General features: G+C 44.7%; 1 protein-coding gene across 1 annotated transcript; it reads right to left on the bottom strand.

Annotated features, from left to right (window-relative positions):
* Nucleotides 1-1,191: 1,191 nt before the first annotated feature.
* Nucleotides 1,192-21,655, bottom strand: TOP2A (DNA topoisomerase II alpha). The gene is made up of 35 exons (XM_054224045.1): nucleotides 21,570-21,655; nucleotides 21,007-21,153; nucleotides 20,741-20,831; nucleotides 20,204-20,267; nucleotides 19,544-19,689; nucleotides 19,071-19,168; nucleotides 18,536-18,748; nucleotides 18,160-18,333; nucleotides 17,852-17,953; nucleotides 17,221-17,358; nucleotides 16,902-17,040; nucleotides 16,482-16,639; nucleotides 15,952-16,077; nucleotides 15,372-15,482; nucleotides 15,173-15,278; nucleotides 14,407-14,516; nucleotides 13,551-13,643; nucleotides 12,961-13,075; nucleotides 12,516-12,637; nucleotides 11,782-11,930; nucleotides 11,395-11,626; nucleotides 11,130-11,264; nucleotides 10,804-11,004; nucleotides 10,035-10,230; nucleotides 8,630-8,721; nucleotides 7,895-8,038; nucleotides 7,709-7,792; nucleotides 6,870-7,067; nucleotides 5,829-5,934; nucleotides 5,388-5,528; nucleotides 4,792-4,942; nucleotides 4,601-4,662; nucleotides 4,175-4,300; nucleotides 2,872-3,098; nucleotides 1,192-2,583 (listed from the first exon to the last, which is right to left on the bottom strand). Exons 1-35 carry the CDS (start codon nucleotides 21,600-21,602, stop codon nucleotides 2,434-2,436), a joined length of 4,680 nt encoding a protein of 1,559 aa, XP_054080020.1. The 5' UTR covers nucleotides 21,603-21,655; the 3' UTR covers nucleotides 1,192-2,433.
* Nucleotides 21,656-22,421: the final 766 nt, after the last annotated feature.

Below are 22,421 nucleotides of genomic sequence, written 5' to 3'. Positions count from 1 at the left end.
TCTGTGACGATGGGGGTGTGTGTGTGTGTATCTCTGTGTGTGTTCACACACAGACAGCTCCATATACACATTTGGGGTGATGCCGGGGTTACGGGGGCAGCTCCGCAGCCGGCCCGGAGCAGCCCGTGCGGCGCGGCCGTGGCCTTGCCGTTTGCTGCCCGAGTCGTGACAACTGATTCTGCGGGCGCTCGCAGCAAGGAGAGCCGTAAATAGCTCGGCCCCTCGGCGGGGACGCGCCGGAGACGCTCTCCAGAGCCCGGCAGTGGAAAATCTGACAGCGCTTTCCACACTTGACTGGGTTCCAGCAAAACACCTCGGTGGCACCGATAGTGCCTGTACCCGACCGCCGCGCCATGGCCGGCGGGGGCCGGGGCGGGGGTTTGGCAGCTGGTCCTGCAGCCACGTAGGTCCCCATGTGCCTGGGGGAAGGTGGGTGTCATGGCAGGGTCCTGCTTGTCCCCAGCTGCCAGCCCAGGAGCCACCGCCGGCTGCAAAAGCAGAACCTGGGGCAGACGGGTCCGTGCGGGAGCCCCAAGGGGCGTTCGCAGGAATTTGGGAACCTCCAGCCCCAGGTAGCGGGTTTTTTGCAAAGCCGGCAGTGAAGGAACCGGCAAGGAAAACAGCATCTGAGCCAGGCCTCCAAGGTTTGGGAGCACAGCGGCCACCCAACTCCCAGCCAAGGGGCTTCCAGGTGACGCCAGGTTGCCCCGGGCCAATGGCTGAAGCACCAACAGCTCCCCACAGCAGGCGCCGAAGTGGAAGCAGAAGAGCCCCGGCATTTGAGTAGAACGTTTCTGCAGAGGTTGAGGTTCCCACAGCTCCTTCTGTAGGGGTTCAAGCTCTTCCTCTTCCGTGACCACCTACCAGAGCTTGTGGCGAGCCCTCTGCTCCGCCAGCGCTTTGCGCTGGCGGAGCAGAGGGCTCGCCACAAGCTCTGCAGCCATCATTTCCATAACAATGCCAAAAATCGGCTAAATCGGCACTGGAAATGACCTCAGAAATAAGGATCGTGGTTAAGACAATGGAGATGACCCATTTAAGAGCCGTCTTGGCAGCAGAGGGTGGGAGGCCGATGGCCTCTCGGCTCCTGAGAAAGTCGGAGCCGCAGCACAAACAAAGACGAACGGCTCCGGAGAAACGGGGGTAAGGGAAAACGAGGGGGAACAGGCAGATGAGGACAACTCCTTTTTATTGAAGAAAACTGGAGTAAACCCCACTTTTATTATATAAATATTAAAAAAGAAAAAAACGGAAAGGCAGGACAAGAAGAAAAACACAGAAAATATTTACAGACAGTCAAGAAATACCCCTGGGCGCTCTACGAAAAACACGGCGAGATAAAATACTCCGGGGCGAAGTACTTTTGAAGGGAAGGGGAAGATGACGCTTCTGCTGAGGAAGGTCTGACCGCTCCGCGGCACGGCAGCGACAAACCGGCCTCACCTCGCAGGGGACCGCGGCTCTTCCTGCAGCCGAGCACGTGGGAGCTCGGGGGAAGTTTTGTCCCCGGGGAACAAAAAGGGGTGGGAGAATCTCAGCACGGGGGGGGAACCTGCCGTTTTCCAACGCCCGCGTTGGACTAACCAACGGGCTTTCCTGCAGGCTTCCCACCCATCAAAGGGCCCGGGATGGCGAATCTCTGTCCTTCTCTCCCGTCTCGCTGCGCTGGCACCGCAGAGACGCCCGCTCAGCCCTTTTACCCGCACATGGCGGTGGCAGACACCAGCGGCTCTTACCTGAAGATGACCTTTGGGCTGAACTAGCTGAACACGGGGTTTTCTTGGCAGCCGGACAGGAGATAAAAACTGCCAACACCGAGCACAGCGTGGAGACAAGTCTGCGCAAACCTCCCCATTCCTCAACCTGAAGTTAAAAACCCAAAGGCTAAAAACTCAACGTGGCGGAGGTTGAGCAACAGGGGCTTGCGCAGACGGAAAGGACTGCGAGAGAGACAGAAAAACACCAGCGCGGAGTTCTACCCCTCGCGTGCTGTGCGTCTCTCCGCCTGGGGAGCTAAAAGCTTACCTCTTTGATTATTTTTTAAGATAGCTAATCTATGCGAGAGGGTATTTTAAAGGATTTGATAGGTTCTAAAGTCTACTTGAACATTAAAATGACCACAAAGCATGAAAAGATGCCAGCTAATGGGTAAGAGGGAAGTGGTGCATCAGCACTAGCTGGGCTCACGGCTCCTGCGTTCACGAGAAAGGGGGGGGGGGTGGTGTTTCCTGTTTAAACAAATCTAACTTATTTAAAACGAAGAAAAATGGAGCTGAATTCACTTGTACCAAACCTTTTTGGACTAGCTTAAATTCAGTGAAAAGATTTCCCAGTCTGAGGTGCTGCTCTCAGGCGACAGCTTGTCGAGAGCTCTGCTGAAGGCCAGTTTGTAGATCAATTTGGATCAGCAGTTTAAAATCTTCATTAAAAAATTCAGAAAATATCGTCCTCATCAGACTCCTCCAAGTACTGGACAGGTTTTTTGAGACGTCCGGGCCTGGTCCGGGGCACGGCTGCTGGGGGGCTGTCGGCACGAGCGGCTGAATCAACAGTAAAGCTCTCATCGTCTTCCAGCTTGGATTTCTGGAGGGAAAAGCATAGTCAGGAAGTGAATCATGAGTCGGAGCAGAAACAGGGAACGCTCAAGCAGCACAAAACGCAGCACCGTGTCACGGGGAAGGTGGGGCTGTTGGGACTGATGAGACCAAACCAACAATCTGGGATAAATCCGTGTGCCCGACCCCCCCTTCTCACCCACCCTCCCCACTCCCAGCAGTAAGGACGGGTGGCGCAGGGGTTCTGCCTGTGCCAGAACCCCCGGCACTGACTCCCTGGTACCCCCTTGGCTCTGACGGGTGGCAGGGTACGAACCTTTGCTGCAACCGATTTGGAAGGCTTCAAGCCAAAATCTGAATCCGAATCTGAATCCAAAGAGCTTGGCTGCCGTTTGACGACTTTCCGCCCCTTGGCCTGGCCAGGCTTCTTGTCACCTGCTCCTCCGGCCTCAGCATCCAGGGGTCCCTCCTTCCCCGCCGTCTTGCTGGGTTTGGGGGCAGCCTTTTTCTTGGCTAGAACATCCATGATGGACGGCTGGTGATCTGGAAGAGAACTCTGCTTTTAAACCCCTGTTTTTGCTGCTTCTCTTCCCGTTTGCAGTCGGGGAATTACTTCCAACACAAATACGGCTCCACACTCTTCCGCGGGGTCAGCATACGGGTCGTCGCATTTCGAAGGGCGGTTTTGCTAGAAAGATTGCTCTTTACCAAAATGATGAGAAACGAGGTTGTTTCTCTGCTTAGTTCCACTACATTTAGAGGATCAAATTAAAATGCACCCAAAGCAATTCACAGACCATTTCAGATTGAAAAGTCCTGAACTCTCAAGGCCGCGGAACCAATCTTGAACCTTCAAAACTTTTGCACAGGGAAGGAATGAATTTACTGTCTACACTAAATGCTTGTAGGGTTCTTTCTTACCTATATTTTGACATTTTTTTTTAACAGCATCTTGAAGCACGTCTCCCAGTGAAGCTGAAATGAGCAGGCCATTCCTGAACGGTAACAGGCTGTCTCAATTTAGAAGCGGAAGAAACGGCTATTTTGCCGTGAAGTAACATACCACTTTAGTGCTGGGATCAAAACCAGCTAGAGATGGAGTATGCAAAACAGCTTTCAAAGTTTGACAGAGACTCCGGGCAGTTAAGTTTAAAAAAAACCTGAGTAAAATGCCGTAGATTTATGGGGTCGAGCTAGCACTAAATAGAGCAAGCTACCCCAAAGAAGCTTTTCTCCTTCCTGGGAAGCAGGCGACCAAGGAGCTTTCTTCCCCAAAAGACACGCAGTAGAACATTGACTGCAAGACACAAATTCCACTCGGATTATTCCTGCCAAGTATTACATAGCGCTGTAGGAAGCATTCACTTTTCCTGTTCCCAAACGAAAATTCACTCCCTTCGAGCATGTCTGACATGAACTAGAACATGATATGTTTGGAAACAAATTTCTTGAAAAACGAGAACAACCAGGCAACCTTTGCCACAAACCTCAGATCTTTTCCGAAATAAAAACTCAAGTTATTCGGGCCCCTGAACGCCTAGCAAAATGATCTGGACTTGTTTCCCACAGGAATAATAACAACTGACATCTAAAAATGACCTTACTAAACTTCGCCTTACCCTTAGCGGCAGTGGCCTTCTTAGCCGCAGCAGGTTTTTTGGATACGGCCTTACTGCGAGGCACAGGGACAGAAGGAGCTGCAGGACCTTCACTCGCATTTTCATCAGCAACCTCTTGGACTTGGACTGAATGAAGAAAGCAGAAAGCAAGTTCGAAATAGTCAAATGATCTCCTCCGGCAGTAAACACTGCAGCGGAAGAATTTTGATCCACTTTTTATAAAGAGCAACTATTAAAACTGGATTAATCACACCTTCAAGTTAAACAGACAAACTGCAACCACCTTGTGGCCTCCCATCAAAGTTTCTTTGCAAGATCTTGTGACTCACGTCTGCCCCTGGCAGCGCCCAGCCCCGATCAGAATGCCCAGAGCGCTCTCCTGGGATTCTAGGAAAATCAACAGGGTTTGGAAGGTCTTGTACTCACCAGGAACAGTGTTTTGCTCTGTCTTTTGCTTGGGAGCTTTAGCTGCTTTTTCGGTGGTTCCCCTAGAATAGAAAACCCCAAGTATGTTTTCAACTTACGATGCACTGAAGAAAAAGAGCTATTAATTTCTCGATAGCATTAACACCAGAAGCACAACTAATTTCCAGTGCCCGTGTGGGAAAAATACTCACTTTGGAGCAGCTCTGGGCTTGGGAGCAGGTTTTTCTTTTGAGTTTGTATCGGAGTCAGAGTTGCCTTCGCTGTCGGCCTGAAATTCAGGCTCCTCATCTGAGCTGGAGAGCTTTTCATCTGAGTCCGAACTGATTATAGTCTTGACTTTGGCTGATGAAACAACACAGATGTATTATTTTACACATTTGGCAATATGCAGCTCAGTTTCTTTTTCAATATTTTAGCTGCAGTTATTAAAAAATAAAGATCTGAATAAAACCAAGCAGATACTGAGATTGCCAGTGAGAAGACTCCAAATCACAAGCGCATCCTGGGCTCGCTTACCAGCACCACGTTTGGTTTGCCAAGACAGTTAGGTAATTAAAGCCAATAACCTTATATCCTCTAGTTGTGCATTTCTGCTTTTCCTTGAAAAGCATTGTGAAAAATCTGGCTCAAATGGTAGAAATATTTAGTTGTTGTATACAGTAAAATAAATGAGCCTCTTAAAAATGATTTCTGATGGAGATCTCGGGCTCTGGGAGCTCTCTGAAGAGACTGTTCAATTTTCTCCTCCACAGACGGCCCCCTCTTCTGCCTTTGGGTCATCACTCACCTGCTGCCTGGCGAACCACTCTCTCTCTTTGAGGAGGAGCTTCAAAATCAGACTCCGAGTCAGACCCGGAATCAGACCAAGGGTTTCGTTTCTTCATTTTCTTTAATGGCTTAAACGGTAGAGTGGCCTGTCTCTTAGTACCTGAAAAACATTGGGAGGCAGGATGAAGCAGCAAACTTCCATGTGTACTTCAGGCTCAGCAGTTCACGCTCAACTTGGAAATACATCGCTAAATTCAGAGGATTCTGGCTTAAACACCACAGAGAAATGGCGATCTCTCCCGCTTGACTGTCATCCAGGATCACTTTCTCTCTCATCTAGTTTTTCCAAAAATACTGATCCTAGATGTTACTCATCACCTTCAGGAAGAGGTCAGATAACCAAATTTACAACCCTTCCGCTCACTTTTCCATGGATGGAATAACACATGAAAGCATTTACCTTGCTCAGCATTAAGCTTCTTGACTAATCTCTGCTTAAGGCCCGAAGGCTCTTTGTCTCCTGATGCGTTTTCTTCTTGATTCTCATCGAATTCATTTTTTTCAGTCTGAAGATACAAGCAGATACCAAGTAGATCGTGAGTCAGGTCATTCCATTAGAAGAGGCACACGGAGTAATGGAGAAAGGAGCTGCTCATTTTAGACGTAGGGAAGTTAGTGATACAAGAAATCTGAGCCTGGGAAACAAACTGCCTGTCAAATTGATTACAGCCAAGTAAATCAGCCAGGATCTGTCCCCCAGATCAGGTGACTTAAAATGCAAAATCCAACATTAACAAAAACAGGAACTTTGTCTCCACTCCCAAGAGCGCTTTGGTACCGCCTTTGTGTGCTGATGGGACGGCTCTGGGGTGTGTTGAGGATGCAGAAACGAACAGGGTGGGTTAAAAAACACAGTGCAGGTTATTTGGAAAAGCTGTCAGATGGAACCATCTGTAGGAAAGGAGCAATATGTCTGGCTTACGGGTCAAAACAGGTGGGGGGATATTTTAATTTTCTACGTTGCAAATGGCTGGATGGCATAATTTCAACTAGCCCTATAAAAAGAGTTAAATCTTTATCTCCTTGATATCGAGAACAATAATGGCATTAAGTGGATGAAAGCATTATTGGAAATGCAAAGGCTGTTCTAGAGAAGTGAATTTATCAGCTGTACACCTCCTGCCTGCTAGAGGATTTATAAAATCCCCAAGACACCTAGAACAGCCTGACTCGCATCTGCTTTTCAATTTCTAAACCACCAACCCATCTCCGACATTGCGATATGTGCCCTTGCCGAAAGATTTCCCTCTAAGCCATCTCCCGATATGTCAGTGAATCTGTTCTCTTTTAGAGTGAGAAACATCCATTTCCAGTGTTCCCCGTGTCCTAAGATTCTGTCCCTCTTCTTGAACAGCTGCTTCATCAGGACAAGTTCAGTGTTTTGGGACTGTATTGAAGAGGGCGCAAAGACAGATTAAGCATTTGGAATGTTCCTTTTTACCTTTATTTTCTTTTTAGTTCTCTTCTCTGCCTCTGCCTTCATCTCTGCAGTTATCCGAGGAATGACCCTTATGCCATGAGGTGATGGCATTACTTCCGTCCGTTGCGCCGCCTTCACCTTCGTTTTCCCTCCTTTCCCCTTTAAAGGTTTCCCAGTAAACCCTGCCATCTCATCCTGAGCTTGCTTGGCTTCCACTGCCTGCAGAGGTGAGCATAAAATAATACAACCATGAGAACACAAAAGAAACAGAAGTACTACTGAAAAACCCCCACCATCACATCCCTTGCAGTAAAGTGCTCTATACTTGCTGAGAGATTTCCTATTATCAGTTTAAATTAAGCTTCCCACTCTGGTACAGATTTGTACATTTTTCAGGCAACGATTTCAGCTCGAGCTATAGCTGTTACTCGGGGAGCAAGAAGAGACACAGGCAGTGACCAGGTGTGACAGTGCACAGACACGTGCCCGCAACTTGGGCTCTGCTCAGTGAAGTCCAGCTCCTCCTTCACCTTTTCAGTGTCCAAAAAGCCCTTTGATCTACATCTCCTAGGACTGGATCCTAACATGGGTTTTCTCTCAAGCCCTCCTAAAACTCCTCCTCACTACTCAGACTGGTAATCGACCACCTTCCAATGGCCACCTCGGTGTTTTGAGTCCCTGGCCCAAAGCAGTGCTACTCCTGCCCAAGCCAGGAAGGTGAAGCAAACTTTCATTCTCCTCAGTGAGTGCAAGACATGGGAGTTATCATTTTTAGTTTCCTTGTCATGACAAAAAGTCAATAACGTGCTGGTGGATAAGACTACAAGAGAATCCGTCATCGGCACTGAACATTGACATACATCAAGTTCTTCAACAAAGACAGCAAGGTCTTCCTTCCACAGATCAGAGGGACTCTTGCGCTTAAGGTTTTCCAGCTCATTTTCCTAAAGGCAATCAGAGTTGATAATCATTAGTCACGTATTTTAATCCGCCATAAAAAAAAACATTATATAACAATGCTTTTATAAGAAAAGGAAGGAACATACTTTGTTGTCTCTCTGCTTACAGAGTTCATCTTTCTTCTCTTTAGTCAGATACCAAAGGGGCATGTTCAGCAGATAGTTGAAGTCCGGGCCTTTAGCTGCAGCTGATTCTTTCTCACTCTCCTCTTCCTCCTCCTCCTCTTCTTCCTGAATGTGGATTTGAAATAAACATTGTCAACAAATATATTGACATACAAGGGTAGGGCTATTGATCAAATTTGGACTGCATCACAGGTACCCCATGTACTTATGGTGTCCTTCTAGAACAATTCAGAAATGGATCAAGTTATGCTTCTTAAAGCCTCAGCTGTTATCGCACAGAAGAATCCATACGCAAAAACAATTCTCCAGATCTCTTTTGCTCTATTCTATCTGGCCTCTATGTCTTGATAGTACAGATTCTCCCCTCAGGCTACTTAAAACTGTCATCTTCCTCACAGCCCTTCCACAACTGTGTCCCACAGGAGGAAGGAAACCCTTAAGGAAGAGCTGAAATTGCTGTGGCAAGAGGACTTGACCCAGCGGACTCAAACCAGAATGACCAGGTCTCGTCTCGGTGCCTTCTGAACAAGCAACTGGATTTTTGTTTGTCCTACGTTTCCTATCACAGACACACCAGATACGCAAACCCTTGAATCCTACAAATTGAAAAGCAACTTGGGCTTCTTCCTATGGATCATGTAGTTTCAGAGACAGGGCCCATTTAGACCTATTTAGAGAGGATGACTGAAGCATTACCTTGTTTTGCGATTCCTTCCAGGCCTTCACTGGATCGGATTCATACCCTCTCTGGATAAGAACTTGAATCAGCTCTTTCTTGGGTTTGTTTTCTGTAAACAGACATTTCAGGATTGTCAGCTAGTGACCACTACCAATTGCTGTTAGGAAAGACAGATGAGCTTTAAATATTGGATCCTATAGTTCTAGCAGCTCAGCATCCCATTGGGCTCTAAAAAAGCCTTTCCTCATCAGAGGCAGGACGTGTGGAAGAGCCTGAAACAACACCTAACAAGTTCCTAGGTGATTTGTCAGGTCAGCATTGCTCCTATACCTGCCAGCAACACCTGCCAGAGCACTGTAAATATTTTTCTTCCTCATTTCCATGTATGCATTTCCCCTGCCCTAAGTAGTTTTTGAACTTGGAAAAAAAGGTGTGATGGTATCAAAAAGGTTTCACAATAATAGGCAGGCAGGTGGAGAAAAAAAAACCCCAATAGCGCTCAAAGGCTTTGGTGTAGCTTGCACCTCATTAGACATCACCAGGGAAATTTATGCTGTAAGTGCCCCAACCAATGGAAATGCTTCAACTGGAATTTGTTCCTTTTTAAGATACCAGAAGCAATCAGCCATGAGACACAAATACAAATGAAACCAGCTCTGTCAGCCTTGGAACTGCTTATTACAAAACCCCAAGAAAATGCATTTCAAGGGAATTATTTCTCTTCCTGAGTCAAGTCAGACAGACCCAGGCTGTTGGGATTATTGGGCTGCCTTCAGACACAAACCACAAAGCATCTTATGACACTTTGTCCAGCTGCATCCTCCATGAATGCAAGTGAAATACAGACTGCCTTTTAGACTGAGGTGGAAAAGTTGATTGAAAAATTTGAATGCTGGGAACAAAGACCTGTTTCTTTTTCTAGCTCATGATGCTCAGATGCTGCTAACGTGAGTATCTTCTAAAGTTGAAACCCCAATCCACTGAGAACATGATTTGGAATATTTTTGCAGAGGTTCACAGAGATAACACGGAAGAGATACGGGTTCTTAAGAAGTATGCATTCAAACAGAAAACACTAGCGCCTTCCAACCCCGCCAAGCACTTAACTCTTATTCCTACTGAGTCAGAAATAGGAATTATTGCTAAACTATTAAAGAATATTCCTGCTCTCAAAATAGTGTCAAACACACAGGTAGGAAAGCTGTATGAGTATCTTGTTTTAATTAACATATGCATAACACTGCGTAGACCAAGGATACTCTGTGAAACATTTTCCTCTCGTATGTTGCTGGAACAGAAAGATAAGCTCTGGTGTAGTTTGTTAAGAGCCAGTCTGGGGCCGAGGGGGTGCTGACAGAACTCAAGGCAGCACCTAGTTCTTCCCCCAGTTTCATAAAGCAAGTAACCAAGAACAACACATACCGATCACAATTTTGCCATCTATTTTCTCCAGGATGAAACGAGCCTGGTTGCTCAGTTTTGCAGACTCGGCACTTAACATTCCAATAAGCCATTCTTTTCTCAAACTGTAGTACCGGAGCCTGAGTTCAAAGAACTCTTTAAGAATATCCTGGGGAGAGTCGTACTTCTTCAGAAAGCCAACATGGTCAAAAAGAACCTAGATGAAAGAACATGGGCGTTATGATGATAAAACTGATTTCCAAAACCACTGAAAATTACCACCTATAACACAGGTGTGATAGCACAGTTGAATTATTAGCCAACAAATTGTAAAAGCTTAGCATTGTTTCCGAAATTACTTCAGTTTGCAAGCACAGCAGCAGAGACAATTTTAGAATTTCAGAGTTCTTGAAAACACACAGTAGGGTTAAGGTTACTTGAATCTTAAAGCTATCTGTAGGATAAACATTTTGCATCCAGCTTCGCACGTTGTCAGAATCCAGGCATACAATGACAGTGCTGTTGTCACAACAAAGGTCTCTGTGAACTGTGCGATTTCAGATCACTTTGACTCCTTCAGGCAAAACCATACCACTCTGGGCCCATTCCCAAGCCAGTCTCTTGACCTTTTGAAGGTATATTTAGAAAGCTGATTTAAAATGAGTAACAGCCGAAAAATCAAAGCGAATAGGTTACTGCGAAAGAGTACTTGTTACAAGCAGCAACTGCAGCTGTCCATGCAGTCTCCGAGTTAAACCAAGAACTTTATTTGACAAAATCTGTTACATACCATGGAGTTGCATGTTAAATTTGTTTGGAGTTTGAAGACCTTATGCAGCCCCGCTGCGTTAGCTTCGGCTAGTTTTTCTTCAGTCATCTTCACGATAAACTTCACTGTCGTATCTGTGTGATATTCTTTATAGTCTGTGATTAGTGGGGGGGTCTTCTCAGTCCCATTTAACATTGGCTCCAGAACTTGCTCTTTGTACGTCTGAGAAAAGAATCAAATTCAGACCCATGTTTTCCGTGGAGATGAAAAGCTCCAAAGCCCGCTAATCACGTTTTGCTTTACAGGGCAAGCTTATACATTCCCAGGGCAAATTCACTGTTTATTACCTGTGTCCATGTTCTGACAGGCAGCTCGGTGATCTCAATGGTTGTAGAATCAAGGATAGACACTTCACCACTTATCACATACTGATTAGGCCCCAGCTCATCTATTGTGCCTTTGAAATTCTTGTAACTAGGAAGCTAAGCAGAAAAGAACACTGAATTCAGCTTTGTGTTGATGCTTCTGTTTTTAAGCACTTGCACGAAATGCTCCAATATGTGCTGAATAAACTAATGAGTGAGACACTGTTTTTTTAAATACGTTATTTACCATTGGCAATGGCTCTTCTCCATCCATCAGACGACGGATATTATTCACAACTTCCCTGATATCAAAGTTGGGGATCTTACAGGACCAGCCAGTCCCAATCCCTTCTGCCCCATTGATCAGCACCATTGGAATGATGGGCATATACCATTCCGGCTCCACACGTTGATTGTCATCGTAAAGGAACCGCAGGATATTGTCATCCATTGGTGGGAACAGCAACCGGGCTAGCGGGCTAGAATGGAAAAGAGAATTTACGCCCAAATTCTCGTTACAGAACAGTGACCGCCATGCAAAAAGAACCCCCCCGAAAACAAAAAACCCACCTAAGTATCGAGTCTGGTAAGATGCTAAGAATATTTAAGATGGTAAGAAATCTTTAATGCTGACCTGAGCATTGTAAAGATGTATCGAGGGCTGGCAGAGTCTTTCCCACCATGCAGCCTTGTGCCAAACTGACCAATAGGCTGCAGCAAGTTGAGGTTGTTACTGCCCACAAAGTTCTGAGCTAAGTTAATAATAGTCATCATCAGCGATGCCTGCAACAAAGGAAGGTTCAAAGCTAAAAATGCAGAATTCTTCACTGAATGGACAAAGTTAAAGGCAAAATTCACACCAAGAACAGAATTGGTGTAGAAGATAAACTCAACTAATGAAATACTGGAGGAAACTCTCACTGAAAGTGCATCCCAAGACCCCTCTAGTCTGGCTGACCAGATACATTCCAGTGACCCACCATAAATTGCTGTCTACCTGTTCTTGAAGCCTCCAATGAAAGATTCTATCAGTCTCCCAAAGGAATCTTGTTTTAGTGCTTAACTTCTCCTTACCAAGCAGAAAGGCTAGTAACATCTGCCTAAACCTATCACAAGTAAAGCGGGTTTTTCTTGTTCTACTTTTTGAATGAAATATGCTCCCATAAAGTCTAGGTAGGACAGAAGACTGACCAATCTCAGATGAAATTAATATTGAAGTATTAATAGCAGATATACAGCCACTTTGCTTTGGTGTTTATACTCAGACATCTAATTCTGCTTTAGAGGCATCTTAACTGTCAAGTCAACAGAAGGGCTTTTTTGCCTTTCATTTAAAAAGCATTTTGGACAACCAGGCCAGGATCTTACCTCACCATGATGGTATGAGGACATCTCAGCTACAGAACCAGCCAGCTGAGCAACCTTCACCTCCCGCTTATCGTTTCGTTTGAAACACGTGAACAGAACTTTTCTTTGACCTGGCTTCAAACCTGTATAAAAAAAAAAGCAAACCACCTTGTGATTAGAACGTACAATGTGTTTCACTTCGCTTCTGCTCTGTAGAGACTAAGAACTACTTATTCACCTAACGAATCTGCACCAGGAGAGTAAGGTACTTGCAATAATATACTACAAAATGGACAAGACATTTAATCCACGAATTAAAAAACTTGGACAGCAGAAAACCTATTTCAGAATACTGACCCTGAAAACTCATCAAGGTTCCCCGATTCTGGTGATACGACATGCAAACACCCATTTATTAAGTTGTGCGGAATGCACTATTTGGAATCACTACCGTGAAATAACTTACCATCAACCAGTGACGGGATTGACCTTTCATTATCTGAGTTTGAGAACAGCACTAACTCCTTGTTGATGAAGTCGTTGTATGTCAGGTAATTAGTATTTTTCCCATATAGGTATTCCTAAAAAAAACAGTTGCAAGACTGCCTTAATTTTAACAAGGTGTAATCTGTTTCTTAGCTCATACTTGGCTAGTTTCACTAAAACGGAAGCTCCTTGTGAGACTAGTTAAACATGGCTCAAGTGCTGACATTCTAAGCGTGGCAAAGTGAAACATCCCTTCCCGTGACGCAGGCCCATTTTTGGAGAAATAAAGTCTCCGGACACTCCTGCTCAAGTTATCATTTCCCTATTGATGAAGTAATTTGAAAGATAAGAATTAAAAATGAAATTAACTGTTGGCCAATTGACAATGAGGCTACACTGATAACAGAAGGAGTGCTCTGCAAAATCCTGAAACATTTTAACTGTCCCGTAATCCGGCGACTGGCACGCTGACTCGCAGCTGTGTGCAGCTCTGGCGTGCCAGAATGAAGCTGAGAACAGCCCCAGGGAGAGACGGGAAACCAGTTTCCTTCATGTATGTAAGCCTTTTACCTCTGGCAGACCGTGCAGCTTCCGTTGTCTTCTATCCTCCATGAAATTAGTCAGCCACTCCTTTCGCTCTTCTACCTTCTTCTTGCTAAAGGCCTGTATATTACAAAATGAAAAATAACTCAATTCTAGGACATTCTGTGATGTGCCCTATTGGACCACTTGAGAAAAAGAAAGCATACAGGAAGAGTTCACCCGGGAGAATAACATGCTAAACAGGATGACTAAGTAGCCCAAGAAGTGCAAGAAAAGGTTCTTGTAGCTAAATATATTAAGAGCATAATTTACACCAGTCTGCAGGAGACATGGTAGTTAGGTTTAAATGTATGGGTTTTTAACATCATAATGGAAAACTAAAGCAGATTTTGGGGAAAATTAGTATTTTGTGGAAAAACTTGGTTTTTTGGCATTGCCTAATAGCTCAGAATACTTAAGAGTCAATGACTACTGAAGGTGAAGAAGTTCGCAGAAGCGACTAAGGTATTAATCCACTGGTGAACCATTTTGCAAGAAGAAAATCTGGGGGAGAAAGGGGAGGTCTGACTTTGAGAAAACTGCAGCAGAACACGCAGAAAAATGTTGAAGAAATATTTACTATTATGTCTGAAAATGTCAATTGGTTTGTAGTGATTAGTTTGTTCCGAGCTATATTTGAAAACCATCATTAAAAGGGTACTCTTGGCCTGAGGTCCACGGACAGATTTGCTTCTACTGGTTAGACTAAAGCCGTAGCCTTGGTAACAAAGAGACTGTCTCAAGCCCAAAGGCTTTTAAGAGCATTTTAAGAGAAAATACACAGCACTCTAAGCAGTGGAATACCAAAGGTAGTAAGTCAGCAATTAAATCAAGTGCTAGTTACCAGGGTGATCGCAGCATCATCTTCAGGACCAGAATATTTGAAGCCAATTCGGTGTTTAGCCATATCTGCAAAGTATTCTTTAGCCTCCTTCGATGTGCTGGTACCCAAACCTGCAGAGACAGTACTAGTTAATCCTAATAACTTCTTGCTTAAATTAAGTTGCAGTTCAAAGAAATATTTGGCTGTGCCTAGTTTCTGTAATGATCACATAAATGTACAGCGTGAAGACGACATACAGGAAACTTAGGTTACCCGACATCTCGTTTTAAAGTATCACAAAAATCATAAGAATTACAGATAGGTGAGCAGTTGCATATTGTACGTAACTCCTGTAGATATCTGAAATGATTAACTGCAAATTGGAAATGATTCCTCATCACCCAGCCACTGTTCTGCAGTTGGTACCTTCCTTATTGGTATTAGGCGATTCTGGAGTAAGCACTTCGCTCACAGTGCTAAGAGTACGCAAGGACTCTACTACGGAAAATAGCACATAAAACTGAGCATAATTGCATAAGAGGGCTGAAAGAACAGTTACCTAGTTCCACTTCGGGAGATTTTATTGATACTTTATCCACTTAGAGGTTATTGTTTCCTTACTTTTATATTTTATGCCCCATGTATTTGTAATCAGAATATCTTAGGAGGGAAGAGACGTTGAGGATACCCGGTCCAAACCCCTTCTGCAAAAGCAGGGCTAACCAAACGAATCGTGAATGCTCGTATTTGGAACGTTTAATTTCACCATATTACGTTTTCTACAAACCTTTATAGTACTTGATTTTCCATGAATTGTAGTTCTGCGTACTGTTTTTCCATTCTTCAAATTCAGGAATGCTGTAGAATGCAATTTCTTCTTTGTTTTTAGAGGCCTACAATGAACAAATATTGTAACTGTGAAATGAGAAGCAGATTTGGACCAATGGATCCTTATTCATTCACCTTACCGTCTACCCAACCCCTACCTTTATGATGGGAGTAATAAATTCCTCCAAAAAGTTGTGTCTTAGAAGAGATGGCCAGTTGTGATGGATGAAGTTAATCAGCAGACCTTTGATATGCGATCCATCTTGATCCTGATTTAAAAAGAAAAAAGAAAGAAAAAAGGCGTATTTCATCAGGGACGTGAAAGAATTGACAATTGTTAGCTTAATAGCAAATGATTCTATAATTCCAGCTAACCGACCCTATTAACTTTCACTTCTAAAAAGGTGACCACGCATTGTTTAACTACTGAAAATTAAGAGAAACAGAAAAGGCACATTCTTGGTAAAAAACGGTATCAAGGACTGGTCAAGGACCTTGAATCAGCAGACTGCAACGACAGTATTTAGCTATTTGGTGATGCTGCTGCTCCCCCCCCATCTGTTTTGTTTTGCGGCTGAAAAGATATTATGACCCACTAATATAGAATGATAAAAAGAAACAAATACAGCCAATGAGGTACAACAACGGCAGTGGGAGAAAGGTAGTATTTTCTTTTTTCCTCTTTATTCAAGTGTTCGTTTTTTTCCTCTCCCAATTTTCAGTTTTAGTGGGCCTAACCTGATCTGTCATAATCATAATCTTTCCATAGCGAAGACTCTTTAAAGATTCTTGATCTTCATAGTTCTTCTTATATTGTAAGCCGACAATCTTGATGATGTTGTTGATTTCAGCATTTTCCATAATCTGGAAAAGATCACACGGAATAAAAACTTGTCTTTCAGACTAAAAATGTATCTTAAAGTCTACAATTATCCATAAGTATACCGTTGACTGAGCTTTGTCTTGTTTTGCTGTTTAGAAACTTATAATTTCTAAATGGAAGTCTAATGCTTTAATTTTTCTAGATCATTCCAAATGTTTTATAGTCCACAATACAAACACTGTCCCTTCAGAGGCAAAACACTGAACAGGATTTAATCAATATTCTCACTTAACCAGCAAGGAGGGCTGAAGATGAGACTAGACTCAGGCATTAAGACACTACTCTTTACAGTGTTCCAGGCGTTCAGCTGTACTCCGTTAAAACACACTGCATTACACAAAGCACACTGTTCTAACATGTAGACTGTAACGATTTTCCGACTAACCTGCTTATGAGAAGCTTCTCGGACGTTGAGTATTTTCCCACGAAGGGGAAATACTCCATATTTGTCTCTACCAACCACTCCTAGACCAGAAACAGCCAGTGTTTTGGCTGAGTCTCCCTCGGTCAGGATAAGTGTACAATCTAAAGAATTCTTGCTGCCTAGAACAAACAAAAAAATTCAAGTCAATTTTCTAATTAAGGAGTGAAATCAAAGCCTGAATACTCACAAATTGAATGAGAATAAATATCTTCTAACACACACAGGCTTTGTTGCGCTGCACATAGTAAATGGGACTGTAAAATCGGGATGAACTATAATTGCAGGTTTTCTCATTATCTTTAGGAGACAATTCTATCATTTTTCTAACAAACAAGTTTTATCTTTTTGAATGAACTGGTTACAAAGGTGTAAAGCACTTACCAGCATCATTGGCATCATCCAGCTTAGGAACACCCTTAATCTTAGTGTGTTTCACAGCCGAACATTTCTTATTCAGCTGGCTCTGAGCTTTAAATTTTACCCAGTTTAGGATACTTTCAACAATGCCACAGCCAACTGCCTGCAATACAAAAATAATCCCAAACAATTGTGGGAAAAGCCTCAACAATGACAGAATTCTAAGTTACACACTTTTTCTTTAGTTCATGGCTATATATACTTCAAAAGTATATATTTGCCACATTAAACGTAAGATGCAGTTTTACAGACGTCTTGATTATCCACGTATATCAATACTTACACCCTTAATAAATTTTTCGCTCAGTTTACAGGTTGAGCCAAAGTTCTTTGCCTGCAGAGTCATGTTCTCCTTAGTCTGAGAGTCAAAGGTTGGGTTTTCAATTAAGCAATTCACGAAAATCCACATGTGATTCTTCACCTGTATTTAAATACACCAAACACCACACATTATACAGGCTCACCTCACCAAGAGCAGTGCAGTCTGACATTCGCCTGACAGAATCACACAGTGAGGAAAAACTAAATCATCACTCTGTTTCTGAATTTTCCTGGATGTCTCGTAAGAATTTAGGACAACTAATGAACATTCATGAAAAATGTGATATGATTTGGGTTGTCAAGGAATCACAGCGCTCAGCCTAAATAGGTATTATCTAACAAATACTGAGTTTTAGTGCATCTACAATGACTTACAGTGTTCTGATTACAAAATACATCAGCCAAACAAAGAGAAGATTGTTAGCTGGCCGAAAATGGACAATAGGAGACCTCTACAATTAGCAATTTTATATATATTGTCCGTACAATGGAAATATGTATCATTAATTAACCTGGTATTGCATTAAGCTGTAGTTACAATTTGCAATAATGCTAGAGTTATGTTTCCCACTGGGGAAATTCTGACATTGTACCTGAAAAGGCTTCACTCCAACTCCATTTTTGTTCTTCTTTTTCACAACATCAATGAGTTTAGTCACGAGCTGGTCAGCTACATAATCAACGTGCCTGCCACCCTAAGGGAAAACGGGACCAAAGACCTGGGGGTGATTCCATTGAAAAAAAACACACCAAGGATGCAGATCTATTTAAAACTTTAAGCATTGTCTGTGCAACATTAAGCAACTAAGTATTTTTCACTAACATACGCACATTTGAAAATAGCTGAGAACATTAATGATGATGAATATGGAATTAGCTTTGCTAAATAAGGAAGAGTTACCTTTGTAGTGGCAATGCTGTTGACAAAGCTAACTTGCTGGAAGCCTTTTTCACTTAAAGTCAAACACACTTCCCACCGAGAATTTACTTCCTCGTGGATAACCTTAAGTGCATTTCCAGTTTCATCCACTTTGTCCTTCAGATAGAGGTCCACGTAACTGCGGAATCCTTTCACCTGCATACAGATGAAAGCAGACAACTCAGAACAGCTCCTATAAATACTTCATTCATCTCCTCCTGAAAAGTGGGTAGAGAAATCACTCATGCAAATTTTCTTTTTACTATGTGTAATGATGTAAATTGCTTCAACAAAAATCGCACTGTTTAAATGGCATGAGAAATACAGATATTACGGTTCCTTTTAAATGCTTACTTACAGGCAGCCTCTGTCCATTTAGGAAAACTTTGACGTCCTTTGTGGATCCAGCAATATCATACGCTCTTCGAGACATTAGTGCTACAATGTCTTTATCAAGAATTGTCATTTTGAATTTTGACAGATCAGGTTGGAAAGTGACACATGTGTAATCTTCTCCATCAAAATATTTCAGTTTCATTTCACCAGCCTTTCCCATGTTGTCTGTCCAGGTCTGAGAAAAGCAGGTCTTGTGAGTGGCAAGTCCAGCACACACAAGCAACTAGCTTAGTTTTTAAAAGCAGTAAGCTGATTTATGAGTTTTAAATACTTTCAAATAATAAAAAAAACCCCACTGGTTAAAAACTAGATTCTGATTATGTCTGCTTATTTCATTATTCACTTGAATTACATCCAGTCATACAGTAACTGTGGGTTAAATTTATTCCAATCACGGTGCACTGAATGCAAGTTATGCCTAAATTTTTGGAACGAAACATTAGTGTCTTATCTGAAAATCTCAAGTATAACCTTACTGAAATGAGAAACGTTCATACCTGCTTGAATAACTTCTTGTATTCACGGCATGCAGTTTCAACAGTAAATTTTGTGCTAAATATGTTGCACAGTTTGGCTCCATAACCATTTCGCCCACCTGGAATTAGAAGGAAAACAGACTTGTGTTATTACCTTTGTTCAAAACCATCTAAAAGGATTCCAGACTAACAGGAGTTCAGCCACTTCAGCACAAAGTACAACTGTCAATAAGCAACAATATCCTACAAACTCTGTATGCGACTACAAACCCATATTTAATTGGGATTAGTGTTTAAAGAGAATTTTTCCTGTTCTCCATGTTTGTACCATTTTTACTCTAAAATAGAGCATGGAGACTTCTCTCTGATGGACTCAGAATGCCTTTTTCACATTGCATCAAGGACGCCCTTCCCTGTTCCTTTAGTTCAGTTCTCACATTTAAACTGATCCGTCTGCTCAGAAATATTAACGCATGTTTGAGAGTCTTCCCTACCTGTGACTTTCTTTTCATTGTCATCGTAGTTGCTGGATGTCAGTAGCTGTCCAAAGATAAGAGCAGGCACATAGACTTTCTCCACTTTGTGTTCAACAACTGGAATACCTTTCCCATTGTTCCATACACTGATTGTGTTATTCTCTCTAGGGGGAAAAAAAAATTGTGTTTTTAAGGCTGCAAATGACTGTGCTATGAAACAAGTATTATACAAAAGCTCTGGGGAAAGGCCACCATTTCATCAAGAGCAAATCTCTCTTCCGCAAGTGCAGAAACAGCCAGCAGAGGGAGGACAAGTCAACAAAAAAATTCTCAGATCGGTAGATACCGTCTAATGAAACGGACCGCCACGCATAAAAATCCTCTATCTATGCTCAATGACAGAATAAAAAGGTTGAGAAGAAGAAAAGAGGAAAATGGCCACAATGGCAAGCAACAACAAAGCAGCAGTCCTTTCACCAGCCAGCACTCAGTAACAGACGAAGGGACCAAACAAAGAAAAAGGCTTTCACAACCGGTGAATTACATTTGGTCTAACTTCGATCGGCCTCAGGGCACAGCCCTCCAGTACCACGCCAGCTTAGCAGAACAGCATCAGAGTGAGAAAATCTACCGCACTTGAGTTGGGAAGGCAATGAACAAAAATTAAATAAAACTTACACATCAATAGTCACTTTAATGCACGACATGCTTTTATCTCTCTGCTTGTTGTCTGCAGCATTGACTAGAATGGAAAGATTATTGTTATTATATTACATTCTCAATCAAGACCAAACTATTAACTATAAAGTGCCTTCAGTAGAATGAATGCAAAAATTCAATACAATGTTAATAATTATCATCTGGGTGTGCAAATATTTTCCAAGTTACAAAGAGGAGTACTACAAGTTAACACTAAAAGGAGAATTTTTGTGCTGAATTAAGTTGGTTTTCTAATAGAGTGCCATCCCATGAATGGCTTGCTATTAAGTAGCGCTAATGGAAGGATATTAGTATCCAATATTTCCAAGCACAATCAACAATGTACTCTGCGAACACCATCCATCAAATTATAGACAACTTGCAATAGACATCACTTGGTCAACAACGTGACCAGATAAAAGTACACTCGATAAGTTCTTGCATTTAATTCTAGTTTCTTAGACATTCAGCACCCATTAATAACTCGTCAGTCACTGACTCAACAGGTCACCTTACCTAGAATCTCATCAAAGATTTTGTATAAGCCAGGCACAAAGGTCACATCTCTGCAGTTAAGGCCCACGCCCTCATCAAAAACCCACATTTGCTGAAAAGAAGGCAAAAAACATGTTAAGTCCCCAGGTCCCCCCTCCTCTTCGGTGCCATCAGTTTGTAAAGCAGATGTTTTGTGCTTTATAAACAGATGTTAATGACTTCTTGCCTGCACCGAGGAGCTCAGGCTCAGCCCCGCGGCCCTCCCCTGCCCCGGGCCCCCCCCGCACCTGAGTGACCAGCTCCACGGAGCCGATGTAGGTGTCGGGCCGGAGCAGGATGTGCTCCAGCTGCGTCTTCTTCTGGTAGATGTGCTCCACCGAGAGCCCCTTCTTGCTGCCATCGCCCTTGGGCAGCCGGAGGTTCTCGTTCGCGGGCTGCTCGGGGGAGAGACGGTGGCAGTGAGAGGGAGTGGGATGCGAAGTTGGGGGGGCCGGGAGGGGATCGCATCGGCGTGTGGGGGGGGGTTGGATTGGGCCTGGGCGGCGGGAGACCCCTACACGGCACCGGGGAGGGGATCCCGGGGGGGGCCGTGGAGGGGGGATACCCCAGAGGAACAGGGGATGTGAGGAAAGCGGGGGGGCTGAGGGAGGCGGCCGCAGGAGGGGACCGGGGAACCCCGGCGGGAAGTGAGAGAGGCCCGGTGGGGCCTGAGGGAGGCCCGGCGGGAGGTGAGGAAGCCCCGGCGAGGGCCGAGGGAGGCCCGGGACGGCAAGAGGACGGGGCGGCGGGGGATCCCGAAGCCCCGTGGGGACAGGGGCCGTGGGGCGGGTCGGGGGAGGATGACACGCACGCGGAGGGGCGACGGGGACTCCTGGAGCTCCATGGCGGCGGCGGGCGCTGCTGAGCGGAGGCAATGGCGGCCCCAACTGCCCGGCGCCTTTCAAACCTCCGCTCAGCCCGCCGAAACCCTCCGCCAATCACCGCCCGCGAGCCCCTAGCGCGCCGCCAATCGCAGCGGGAGGGCGGGGACAAGGGGCGCGCCCCTCCCTTCCCTCTGGCCAGTCACAAGGCGCTCCGCGCGTTCAAACCAGCCACTCAGAAGGGGTATCTGCGGGACGGACAGCGATATCGACCAATAGAAGAGCGAGGGGGAGGGCGCTGTGCGGCGGGGGCCCTACGCCGGCCCGGTTGCCGTTGGCGGTGTGATGTGCTGGGATGTACTGGGACCTACTGGGATACAGTGGGATACACTGGGCAGGCCCCGGGGACACACTGGGACCTACTGGGCTACACTGGACAGCGTATGGGGACACTGAGGGACCAAGAAGACAGGTCCTGGGGACTCGCCGGCCCGGTTGCCGTTGGTGGTGTGATGTACTGGGATGTACTGGGATACACTGGGACCCACTGGGCAGATCCTGGGGACACGCTGGGGCCTACTGGGCTGGTCCTGGGGACACTGGGAACCATTGGGCAGGCCCAGGGGACACACAGGGACCCACTGGGCAGGTCCTGGTGACACTGGGACCTCCTGGGCAGGTTCTGTTGACACTGGGACCCACTGGGCAGATCCTGGGGACACACTGGGACCCACTGGGCAGGTCCTGGTGACACTGGGACGCACTGGGCAGATTCTGGGGACACACTGGGACCCACTGGGCAGGTCCTGGTGACACTGGGACACACTGGGCAGATTCTGGGG

Source organism: Rissa tridactyla, chromosome 19 (assembly GCF_028500815.1).
Source record: "Rissa tridactyla isolate bRisTri1 chromosome 19, bRisTri1.patW.cur.20221130, whole genome shotgun sequence".
Lineage (NCBI taxonomy): Eukaryota > Metazoa > Chordata > Aves > Charadriiformes > Laridae > Rissa > Rissa tridactyla.
This window is presented reverse-complemented; position numbering and strand designations above follow the sequence as displayed.

Excerpts from the sequence above, each read along its gene's own strand:
- TOP2A (XM_054224045.1), bottom strand. The coding sequence starts at position 21,602 with ATGGAGCTCCAGGAGTCCCCGTCGCCCCTCCGC. Across the intron at positions 19,169-19,543 it reads CAATGAAAAGAAAGTCACAG|GTGGGCGAAATGGTTATGGA; the intron begins GTAGGGAAGACT and ends TTCTAATTCCAG. Across the intron at positions 8,722-10,034 it reads AGATGGCAAAATTGTGATCG|AAAACAAACCCAAGAAAGAG; the intron begins GTATGTGTTGTT and ends GTCTGTTTACAG.